The following is a 12,404-nucleotide window of genomic DNA, read 5'->3' as shown; positions in this document are numbered from 1 at the left end:
TTGTCCAGGACCTCCGTCTCCAGCAGTAAAACGAGAGTTTTTGAAGCAGTTACTTAATTAACAGCGCTTGGTAGACAGTGAAGCTCCGCCCCATAGGAGGAGCTAACACAGGCGGACCGAATTAGATGGTCGGTCGTTAACAAATGAACACTTAATCTTTAAAGAGGAGCTAAATACACACAAAGGCCCAATCAGAGGCCGCGGTTCCAGGAGCTCGGGGGGCGGAGCTGGGCAAGCGCCCTCCCACCTCCCAGCCTCCCGCCGGGGCCGTCGGAGCCTCGCGGGCTTCGGCAGGCCCCGCCCCCCGACCAGGCGAGACGGCTATTGGGCGGCGTGCTCCCTGCCGTTGCCTCGGTTGCTGGGAGAGGGAGGGTGGGGGCGGGGCCTGAGATAGGCCTGGGGGCCCCAGAGAAAGGCGGGGAGGCCAGGGCGGGCTGGGCGGATTCGACAAGCGCCTCGGCGGTTGGCGAAGCAGACGGGGCAGCCTCCCCGGTGCGAGGAGTAGTCCCCGCTGACAGATCCCCTCTTCCGGCCGCGCCACCCGGGAGGCGGATCCCCGGGGCCTGAGGAGGCTTCCTCAGCCGGGGCCTCCCTCCCTCTCCTGCGGGTCGCCCAAGCGGCCTGGGAGGAGGAGGAGGAGGTCGTCGGGGGCGGCTGCTTGCAGAGACCGCGCTCCTCCTTTCCCGGCGGCGGCGGCGGCGGCGGGGGCAGGACAATGGAGGTGGCTGTGGAGAAGGCGGCGACGGCGGCCGCGGCGGCTTCGGCGGCGGCCGCCGGAGGGCCCTCGGCGGCGCCGAGCGGGGAGAACGAGGCCGAGAGTCGGCAGGGCCCCGACTCGGAGCGCGGAGGCGAAGCGGCCCGGCTCAACCTGTTGGACACTTGCGCCGTGTGCCACCAGAACATCCAGAGCCGGGCGCCCAAGCTGCTGCCCTGCCTGCACTCCTTCTGCCAGCGCTGCCTGCCCGCGCCCCAGCGCTACCTCATGCTGCCCGCGCCCATGCTGGGCTCAGCCGAGACCCCGCCGCCAGTCCCCGCCCCCGGCTCGCCGGTCAGCGGCTCCTCGCCGTTCGCTACCCAAGGTGAGAGCCGGCCGCGGGTCGGAAGGAGGGATCCCGGGAGGGGCTGGGGAGGCCGGCGCCCCGGTGCGGTGCTGCGACCCGCTGTCATGTCGCCGCCGCCCGGGGTGCGCGGCGGGGGAGGGGCGAGGAGGGTCTGTGCTGGCAGCGGTGACATGGAGGGCCCGCGCGCTCTGCAGCGTGCCGCGCGCCCCGCAAGCAACTTCCACGGGCGCTGTGGACTTGGCAGAGCTACTGCTGCTGCTCCTACTCCCCAGTATTCTCCCCCAGGGTTGAGTGGCCCATGCGACCCGCACTTTTGAAAACCTCTGTCGGAGTCGGCTGTGGTCTGTATCTCGGGTCCTTTGCAGATTGCATGTAGTTAACTGCTACCCTCTGCCTCCCAAAGCTTTGTCCGGGTCCATATGATCCTAATCATCTTGTGCATACCCACGTTATTTGAGCTGGAGGGGGGAAGGGAGGGATGAAGATGAAGTGTTGGTGACTTTCTTTGATGACTGATTGCAGATCGGATGCCGTCTTGCATGTTTCGGTCTTGCTTGTTTTGGGTTATTTACCTTAATGAGCCCCCAGTTCTCGCCTCTCTACTGGGGACAAAGGAACTAAGAGACGGTGTTTTGTTGTCCTTCTCTTTCGAATATTTTATTTTGAGACGATAAATGGTAAAGAGAAGTAGAACAAAGTGATTTTGGGTGCAGCATTTTCTTTTATTTTGTAGTAGACAGCAGTTGTAAATGTTGAAGTTACCGTTCTCTTTGTGGTGTTTGTTACTGTATAACGACACTTTTGACAGGTAGTTTCCGTTGCTAACGTTAACAGGTTTGAAACACTTAAAGTTACTTAAAGTAAGCACGGTAAATTGTTTCTAATAGAATAATCGAGGTTTTTAAATGTTAGTATTGCAAATATTTGAGCACCTCCTTTTAAAACATACAAAGTAACTGGAAATAATTCGTTTTCAATACATATTTCTCTTTTTAAAGGGACTAGTTGATTCTATTCAAGATAAAATTCTAATTAAATAATTGAGCTAGGTCAAAGAACGTATGAAATTGATGCTTTAAATAGACTGTAGTGTTAGACTCCTGATTTGATTATACCTTAGGAACAGTATCTAGTTGAGGAAGACAGTTTTTCCAGGGTCTCTCTGTTTCTGCAGGTCTTGCTAGGAGAGATACTGACTACCCTTTGTTTCTTTTTAAAAGGATGCTCCTATAAGGAACAGCTTTGAAAGATAGTGTGGTCCACCAGAGCAAAGAGCAGGCATGCGTATGTTCCAGTATAACAGAGATAAATGCCTCCTTCTGGAATAAAAGGCAGGCATGCTTATTGCCCATCATAAAAGCTTAGGGTTCCCAAAGCTTATGTTTCCCCTCCTGTAATACAACCCATTGCCTATGCAAGTGTCAACTGGCTCTCTTCACCTTGCCAGGTTGGGGACTGCCGCCCTGGGCACCAGTGCAAAAATGTTGATGCTTTGGCTTATGTTATTACTGGAAGTTATAAACTGCCCTTTGTCTCTAACCCATGAGTCTTGTGTCTTCTACCAGCATCCATGGTAAGCTACTTTGTTAGCTTGCAAATAGGGTAATATCTCAGATCCCTCACACTAGTTTGCTCTGAGATGGCCCACCTGTTGGAAAGTAGTACAGGTGAAACTTAAACTTTAATTCTTGATTTTTAGACATGTTTAAAGGTTTCTTTTATTTATATTTTAAATGTCTAAAACAGGCTAGTAGCCAATTAGGATCTGAATTTTGCATAACTCTAGAATTAAGATTTATTGTGTTCCAGGCCATGACATTTGTTATCTGAATGAATGAGAACATGGGTAACAAAGGCTCTGACCCTCAATTCGGAGGCAAGTTTGCAACTCTAGAGTTCTCAAAATGTTCCAGTCTCCAAATATTTTTTATCTTTGTGTTTGTATTGTAAGCAGGAGTTCAGGAAAGCACTTAAATTGGAAGATAATTTTTGTTTTTATACTAAGAAAGAAGTCTTTAAGAAATGACACTTACATACACCTCTTTAAAAAATGTTAGGGTTATCTTCAATAAATTGAAAATACTAGTCTGAGCCTTAATGACCTGGATATTTTCTCCCTTCTTCTCTCCTTGCAAACTAATTTTAATACTCCCTGTAGCAAAATTTTAGACAGTACCTTTCAGAACTACAGTTGACCCCTGAACAACACAATTTGAACCACAAGGGTACACTTATACACAGATTTTTTTCAGTAGTAAATACCACGTAGTACAGGTTTTGTAATTGATTGAATCTAAAGATGCAGAACTGGCGACAGGGCCAACTGTAAGTTATATTCGAATTTCTGACTGTGGAAGGGTCGGCACCCCAACTTGTTCAAGAGTCAACTGTAAATAAATGGGATTCATTTGATTACATCTGTTCTTTATGCGCCTAATGAACTTGTGGATACAGGTGTCATAGATCAAACTGCAGTACCTACAGGAGCTAAGCAAGTAATTGAGATGGAGCACCACGAGCATAGGGTAGAATAATAGCGGATGGTAGGGAGTGAAAGGAAGGGGGAGTGAACTCAGCTCCAGCAGATGGCAGGGCCTCGCGTAGGGCCAGGGTTGGAGCTTTTACTTATTTTTAACGAGGAGTTTGAAGTCTGAATTTTGTGTAAAATTTCTCTAATATTAGATACTGACAAGTAATTAAAAATACACACACATATACACATATAGACCCATTCTGTAGGCCAAACAAAACAAGTTGTGTTGAGGCTACATGTGTTGCAGTTAGACTCTTTTAGATTTAGATACGGGTTTTCAAATTTTAGTTTTAGCTCTAGTAGAATCACCTGGTATACTTGTTAAAACTCTAGATTTCTAGGCCTGTTTCCACAGAAAGTCCAGTTTGTCATAGTTTTTTAGAGTTCTAGAGTGTAGTCTTAAACCCTAGTGTTTTTTTCAGCTCAAGCAGTATTATGTTCCAAAGTATGGTTGATTAAAGAGAATTCTTTAGACCATTAAGACCAAAATTCAAAGTGTAGTGTCCTCAAAACCATCAGACCTAGCTTGCCTTTCTATTAAATGCTTTTTTGCTGCTCCCTTTGTTATCCTAAATGAACTTTGTAGAAAATAAGTCCTTTCTAACACATATTTTTTTTACAAAAATCAGCACAGTGATTTAACTCTTAAAAAAGAAACAAAACTAACTTATAGCAAAAATTTAATTTATAAATGCTTAGACACAATTACACTAGCCACCAAGCCTCCACTGAGAACATTGGTTTAAACTGTCCTTTTGTAAGGCTACCAGTTGGAAGGAAGGAGGGTAAGTGACCACAGGCTAAAGTCGGTTGACGCCTTATTTAGTTGGATTGTCATTTTGTTAGTATGCAGTTATATCCTGGAAAGAGGAAAGAGCTCAGAAAACATTTTCTTTAGGTACATTTTGGTACATGAAGTCACGAGACAAGCTGATCTTGGAGAAATGTTACCACATTGTGCAATATTTTGTGGCTTGGATGTACTGTTCAGCCAAAGGGTAGCAAACTGTAAGAGCTATTTTTAAAAACATATTTTTAATGCATATATTTTTACATTTATTTATTTTTATTAAAAAATTTTTTTTGGTGGGGAGGTTATTAGGTTTTTCTGTTTATTCATCTTTAATGGAGGTACTGGGGATTGAACCCAAGACCTTGTACATACTAGGTATGCACTCTACCACTGGGCTATACCCTCCCCTTTTAAGATCTATTTTTAAAGAATACTGAGACCATACTTTTGAAAGGGATCAAATTAGTTGTCAAAGTGGAGTAAAATATAAGAATCTGTCAGTTTTCTGTGTTATCTGGCAGTCTATTATATGTAACTATGTGAATTCTGGAAGCTGATTTCTTCTGGTTCTTGGCAAAAATTGTAAGTCATCTTATCAGGACGAGATGTAATGACAAAGGATTAATAGTATTTAAGATTGATCCATATTGTCTACAGTTTTATACATATGTTCTGTATACAATATTCACTTGTTGGTGGAAATGACCATTGATTTCAGTTTGGGGCTATGATGAATAAAACTATTATAAATATTGTAGATTATGTGATTATGTTTTCATTTCCTTGGGTAAATACTTAGAGTTGTAATACCTTGTTTGTATCCTAAATGCATGTTTACCCTGGTTGTACCATTTTGCATTCTCTCGAGCAGTATGTGAGAGTTCCAGTTGGTTCACGTCCTCAACAATTTGGGTGGCGGTAGTCTTTAATTTTAGTCATTCTAATATGCTTAAAGGAATATCTCATGATTTTAATTTTAATTTCCTTTCTGAATAATAATGAACATCTTTTCCTGTACTATTGGCTGTTCTCATATATTTTTTGGTAAAATTTCAGTTTGAGGCTTTTGTAGATTTTTTAAATTAGGTGGTTTGGTCTATTATTGAAAAGTAAAAATTCTTTATATATATCCTGTCTCCTGGTCCTTGGTTACATATATACATCCAACTCTTTGCTTGCATGTTCATTTTCTTACTGATGGTGTCTTTTGAAGAGCTGAAGATTTAAATTTTGATTGTCTAGTTTATAATTTCTTTTTCTTTTATGGTTAGTGATTTTTGTGTTCCTACCCTAAGTTTACTAAGATTTTTCTGCTGTCTTTTCTTTTAGTACTTTTATAGTTTTAGCTTTTATATTTAGATCTGTAATCTATTTAGAGTAATGTTTGTGAGAGGTAAGGGTTGAAGTTCATGTTTTCACCATATGTTAAATCACCATTTATTGAAAAGAGTACTTTACAAAAATGCAAAAGCAATATGATGGGCAAAAAGTGAGTTGGACATATATCTGTGGTTCCATTTTTATACTCTCTATTCTGTTATCTCTCTGTTCAGTACTAATAATATTTTTTCATTACTATAGCTTTTAAGCACATTTTGAAATTGGACAATTTGTTCTTTTTTTAAAACTGTTTTGGCTCTTCAAGTCATTACATTTCTTTATAAGTTATAGAAGCCACCTGTCAATTTCTCCACAAAAGTCTGCTGTGATTTTGATTGGAATTGCATTGAATCTAGATACCAATTTAGGGAGAATGATCTTAACAATATTGACTGTTCCTATCCATGAACATGTTTTATTTCCCACTTACTTAGATCTTTAATTTCTCTCTACTCTTATTATATGGTCTTGCACAATTTTTGTTAGTTTATTTTAAAAGAGTTTATGAAATTGTTCTTTAACAATATTGAAAGTGTTTTAAATTTTTTCATTTCCAATTATTTGTTCCTAGTATACTGAAATGTAATTGGCTTTTGTATATTGATTGTATCCCATTATCTTGCTAAATTCAGTTATTAAATTTAGTAGTTTTTTGTAGATTTTTTTAAGATTTTCTACATAGACTATCATATTGCATACAGGTAGTTTTACTTCTTTCTTTTCATTCTTTGTGATTTAGGTCATTTTTTTCCCTTATTGCACTACCTAGAATCTCCAGTACCATATTGAATAGAAGTTTAATTTCAATATTAAATGAGATTCAGTGTCCTTTTTCTTATTCCTCATCTCAGGAGTAAAACATTCAGTTGTTCATTATGAATATGTTAGCTGTATTTTTTATAAATGACCATTGTCAAAATTAAGAGGTTCTTTTCTATTCCAAGTATACTGAGGGTTTTTTTTAAAGCATGAATGAATGATGAATTTGGTCAAATGCATTTTCTGTATCTATTAAAATGATCATGTGGTTTTCCTCTTTTTTTTTCTGTTAGTGTGGTTAATTACACTGATTTTTCAGGTATTAAACCGGTCTTACATTCTTGGGATATACCCCACTTGGTCATGGTGTATTAGCCTTTCTGTGTACTTCTGGATTTGAATTGCTAATATTTTAAGAATTTTTTTCTTTTATGTTGGAACATGAGGAACATTGGTAATATGGTTTTCTTGTGTTTTTTATCTGATTTTGGTATTGAGGTCATACTGGCCTCAAAATGTGTGAGGTGTTTCCTCTATCTTTATTTTCTGAAAGAGTTTTTGTAAAATTAGTATTAATTCTTAAATATTTGACAGAATTCACCAGTGAATCCATCTGGGCTTGCAGTTTTCTTTATGGGAAGGTTTTTGACTAGGAATTTAGTGTCTTTAATAGATACAGGGCTATTCAGATTTTTTATTTTTTCTCAAATCTATTTTGGTAAATTATTTGAAGAAAATTTTATGATTTAGCTAATTGGAATATTTATTGGCATAAATTTGTTCTCAACATTCCCTTATCCTTTTAATGTTTTCAGGAGCTGAATGATGTCCCCTCTTTTTCTATTATGTAATTCATGTTTACTCTTTTTCTTGGTTACTAAGGGTTTATCAAGTAACTTTTGGCTTTGTTAATTTTACTAATTTTTCTCTGCTTTAAAGGTATCTTTCTTTTCTCTAAGCATCTTTAGCTACCTCAAACAAATTTTGTGTTGTTTTTATTAACATTCCATTAAGTTTTTAAAAAATTTCTCTTGTGATTTCTATAATCAGTGGGTTCCTTGGACCTATGTTAATTTATAGGTATGTGGAGGGTTTTCTAGAGAACTTATTCCATTCCAATAAAAAAAAAGATCTGTAAGATTTAAATCTTTTGAAGTTTACTGAGACATTTTATGTCCTAGCATATTGTCTGTCTTGGTGACTGTTCCATGTGCACTTAAATAATTTAAATTCTATGGTTGTTGGGAGTAGTGTTCTGTAAATGTCAATTAGCTCAAGTTGGTTGATAATGTTGTAAAAAAAATTATATTTTTATTAGTTTTTTTTGTTAGGTTTGTTTGCTTTTGTTTTTGTTTTTGTCTACTTGTTCTATCGGTTATGGAAAGGGGAATGTTAAAATCTTCAGTCATAATTGCTGATTTATCTCTTTATTCTTCTAATCCAGTTAGTTTCTTCTACAGGTATTGAAGCTTTGGCTTACTAATGAATTGCCTGCGGTTTTTAACACTGAAATGTTCTTCTTTATCATTTGTACTACTATTTCATGAAGTCTACATTGTCTTATATTAGTATAGCTACCAGTTTTCTTTGTATTTAAATGGTATATTTTCCCATCCTTTTACATTCAGCCTTCATATTTAAAGTGTATCTCTTATAGATAGTGTATGGTTGTGTCTTGCTTTTTTATCCAAGTTGTAAACTTTTGCTTTTAATTGTTTAATTCACTTGCATTTAATTATTAGCATGGTCCAGTTTAGGGCTACCATCTTTTTATTTGTTTTCTTTTTGTTCCTGCTGGGACTCTGGTAACTTTGCTCCTGTCTCAGTCCCTTAGCAGCTGCTCTCTGGTGAGCTTCCTGAAGTCTCACTCTGCACTTACATGGTAGCCTTCAGCCAAGAATTTGGAGAAACCCTCCATAGACTACTGGTGCCCTTCCTCTGTGCAGCTCCCTTCTCTCCAGTGCTTATCTGTTTCACAGCCCGAAATTCTCCTCTGACTTCTAAGCTGTGTTCTGCTTAGACTCTAGTTCCCTGAACCATGGTCAGGAAATACTTCCCAGGCAGAGAATCAAGACATTTTAGGGACTCACTTCCTGAGATTTCCCTTTTTCAGGGATCACTGGCTTACATTTCTATTGTTGAGTGCATAAAAACAGTTAACCTCATATAGTCTTTCCAGTTACATATAGTTGTGCATGTCAGGCAAGCTTGTCTTGGTACTAGTTACTCTGTTGTGGTTGAATATTGATATCAGAATGTTACCGAGTCCAAACTCGTTCTGCTCACTGCACAAAAGGCCAATAAATCAGGAGACGAGGTGTTGGGGCAAGGAATAGCAACTTTATTCGGAAAGCTGGCAGACTGAGAGGATGGCAGACTAATGTCTTGGAGAACCGTCCTCCCCAAGTCAGAATACAGTCTCCTTTTATACAAAAAAACATGGGAGGGGATGTGGTTGGTTGTTGCAAACTTGGTGTAGGAACTCTTTGTTCTTGCAGCTGTCCACGTGGGCCAGCTCATGGTGCTCCTGCAAAACCTCCAACAAAACAAATGTTATTCTCAATTTCCCAACTTGTTATCTTTACATGAGTGCAGAGCTAGCAAGACTAAGCCAAGAAAACAGGGCACAGGATTAAAGCCAAAGGAACAGATCTAATATGGAGTCAGATTTGTTCTTTTCTATTACAAGAAGACAATTTTAAAATCACATAGCACCTTTTTCATATACTCACATGTGAGTAATTAGAACTCTAGATTCTGCCCCTTTAATTTTTCTTAGAGACTGCACCAATTTAAACTGTCACCTAGATACACGTCTCATCTCTTCCTGTAACCTTGACCACTTTCTCAAACTTTACTCCTGCATTTTCAAGTACACAGCTAGACCGGTAGTCTCTAAAGTCGGATGTGTGCCACATGAGGTAAAACATAACCTACTGAGGTGAGAGAAAACATTAGAACTTCTAAGCTTGTAAGTACTTGATGCATAGATGATTATGGTCACATGACTAAGCATGTCAAATGGCTATGTTTCACATGTGATATACAAAGTATCCTGAGGGAGGAGTCAGGGCTGCTGCAAGTCCAAAAAGTACCTTTGTATGAGTTAGAAATGAAGGTCCTCTTGGCATATGTAGCACCACAGGATACAAGCCTTAGCAAGCGAAATGCATGTAATCCTCACTCGCCTTCTTAAATTGATCAGTCCCTTGTGCTGTACAGTCTGTCAGACTATAACACAGCTACCCTGGAGGTGTTGGGATTTCTATACTGCAGACCCTATTTTTTTTTTCTCCCACAAATTGTAACACAGTTTACATGTGCTTGGATTTTCACATCTGTTTCTAACTAAAATGATGTCAAAAGATTGAAGATCATAGTAGGCCATTACCAGCATTGTAGCATAAAACCCTCTGATCTTCATTCATAGGGAAGTCCCATATGGATGCCACTTACAAAAGGCCCTCGGGTTCAGCAGCCTTGGGAAACCCCTAAATTATAGGCTGTAGGGCACATGTGCAATAGCCATAAAAAGTGGTCCTGCCACACACCTACAGTCAAATGATTTTTGACAAAGAGGCAAGAATGTATCATGGAGAAAGGACAGTCTCTTCAATAAATGGTGCTGGAAAAACAGGACATGTAGAAGAATAAAATTAGAACATTCTCTAACACTGTATACAGAAGTAAACTCAAAATGCATTAAAGACCTAAATGTATGACAGGATACTGTAAAACTCCTAGAGGAAAACATAAGCAGAACACTCTTTGACATAAGTCACAGTAATATTTTTGGGGATCCATCTCCTAGAATAATGGAAGTAAAAGCAAAAATAAACAAATGGGACCTAATTAAACTTGAAAGCTTTTGCACAGCAAATGAAACTATAAACAAAATGAAAAGACAACCTACAGAATGGGAGAAAATATTTGCCAGTGATGTGACTGACCAGAGATTAATTTCCATATGAACAGCTCAACATTAAAAAAAAAAAAATCAAAAAATGAGCAGAAGACCTAAATAGAGATTTCTCCAAAGAAGACATCTAGGCGGCCAACAGGCACATGAGAAGATGCTCAACATCTCTAAGTATTAGAGAAACGCAAATCAAAAACACAATTACCTAACACTGGCCATCATCAAAAAGTCTACAAATAATGCATGATGGAGAGGGTGTGGAGAAAAGGGAACCCTCCTACACTGTTGGTGGGAATGTAAATTAGTGCAGCCACTTTGGAGAATAGTATGGAGATTCCTTAAAAAACTAAAAATAGACTTACCATCTGATCCAGCAGTCCCACTCCTGAGCATATATCTGGAAAAGACAGAAACACTAATTTGAAAAGATACGTGCACTCCATGTTCATAGCAGCACTATTTACAATAGCCAAACTATGGAAGCAACTTAAGTGTCCATCATCAGATGGATGGATATGGAAGATGTAGTCTATATATACAATGGAATACTACTTAACCATAAAAAGAATGAAATAATGCCGTTTGCAGCAACATGGATGGACCTAGAGATTATCATGCTAAGTGAAGTAAGTCAGACAGAAAAAGACAAATATGGTATCACTTATATGTGGAATCTTAAAAAATGATATGAATGAACTTATTTACAAAACAGAAACAGACTCACAGACATAGAAAACTAACCCCCTTACCAAAGGGGAAAGTGGGGGCAGGGATAGATTTATTTTAGGATTAGCAGATATACACTGCTATAACCACAAGGACCTACTGTATAGTGCAGGGAACTATATTCAATATCTTGTAATAATTTGTAATGGAAAAGAATCTGGGAAAGAACAGATGTAGATATATATATATGTAGACATCTATCTATCTATATCTATCTATCTATCTATCTATCTATCTATCTATATTTAATTGAATCACTTTGCTGTACACCCAGAACTAACACAACGTTGTAACGTTGTGTATAAATTGGTTCTTTAAAAAAAAGTGATCCCCAATTAACAGTGTAGAGATAGTCCATTTGAGTCTGTAATCAATGTTGGGTGCTGATGGCTTGATTCTTCTCCAGTTTAGGAAAATACAGAAAGTGGAGCCCAGAGAAGTCAGGGCTGCTTATATTTATGACTTCATCAGTGTTATGTAGATACTTGTCACTCCTGGCACCTGAATATGCAGTCAGTAGTGGATTAGTTGGCAAGAGATCCTATAGAAAGCTGGGACCATTGCTATCTGATTTTGTGTTTAATTTTATCAGGTGTATGGAATTGATGGAGTTGTGGTTTTTCCATCAGGCTTAAATTACTTGAATCTTTGAAGTCTCATTTTCAGCTGTGGTAAAGATAATACTAATTTTGCAAGCATAGCAGCATTAGAATGGCAGATCTGATACTTTATAGATTCTTCATTAGTCTTATTGTGATGTTAACAGCAGTGGTTAACTAGGTCTAATAAGAAGTAGGCCTAAAAATTTCAAAATTAATAAGAAGAGTCTTTGAAATTGATGAACATTCTCTATGTTAATGATGAACTGTCCCTGAAGTGTGTATTACATCTTGGACCATTAGCCAATAATAGTATGAAGCTTTCATGATTAGCAATACATTTAAAAATATTTATTTCATCTTAATTTCATTCTTTTAAAATGTCTTATTTATGTGATTTATTATGTACAAGATACATTAGTACTTCACTATATATACGTAACAAATATGTAGAATGCATGTTAAAATATTTGTGTTTAAAACAATATAGGAACATATAGTTACTGGCTGAATTGCCTCAGTGTTTTTGCATGGACATGCAGTCTAAACATTTTTCAAATCCTCTTCTTTGAAGTTGCAAAACAACCCTATTCCTCAAAGAACTTTGTTCTGGTTTCTTTTAATAAAGACAGTT

General features: G+C 38.9%; 1 protein-coding gene across 2 annotated transcripts in view; it reads left to right on the top strand.

Annotated features, from left to right (window-relative positions):
• The first annotated feature begins 463 nt into the window (after positions 1-463).
• TRIM24 (tripartite motif containing 24) overlaps positions 464-12,404 on the top strand; it is an 81,466-nt gene continuing 69,525 nt past the window's right edge. The window contains exon 1 of one of the 2 annotated variants that reach the window (XM_031455447.2): positions 464-1,079. In XM_031455447.2, coding sequence (XP_031311307.1) covers positions 716-1,079 — 364 coding nt within the window. In that variant the 5' untranslated portion in view covers positions 464-715. The remainder of the gene's footprint in view (positions 1,080-12,404) is intronic. The other variant, XM_031455448.2, reaches the window with a different exon arrangement.

Source organism: Camelus dromedarius, chromosome 7 (assembly GCF_036321535.1).
Source record: "Camelus dromedarius isolate mCamDro1 chromosome 7, mCamDro1.pat, whole genome shotgun sequence".
Classification (NCBI taxonomy): Eukaryota; Metazoa; Chordata; class Mammalia; order Artiodactyla; family Camelidae; genus Camelus; species Camelus dromedarius.
The sequence above is the reverse complement of the archived record's forward strand: the minus strand, read 5'-3'. Positions and strand labels throughout refer to the sequence as shown.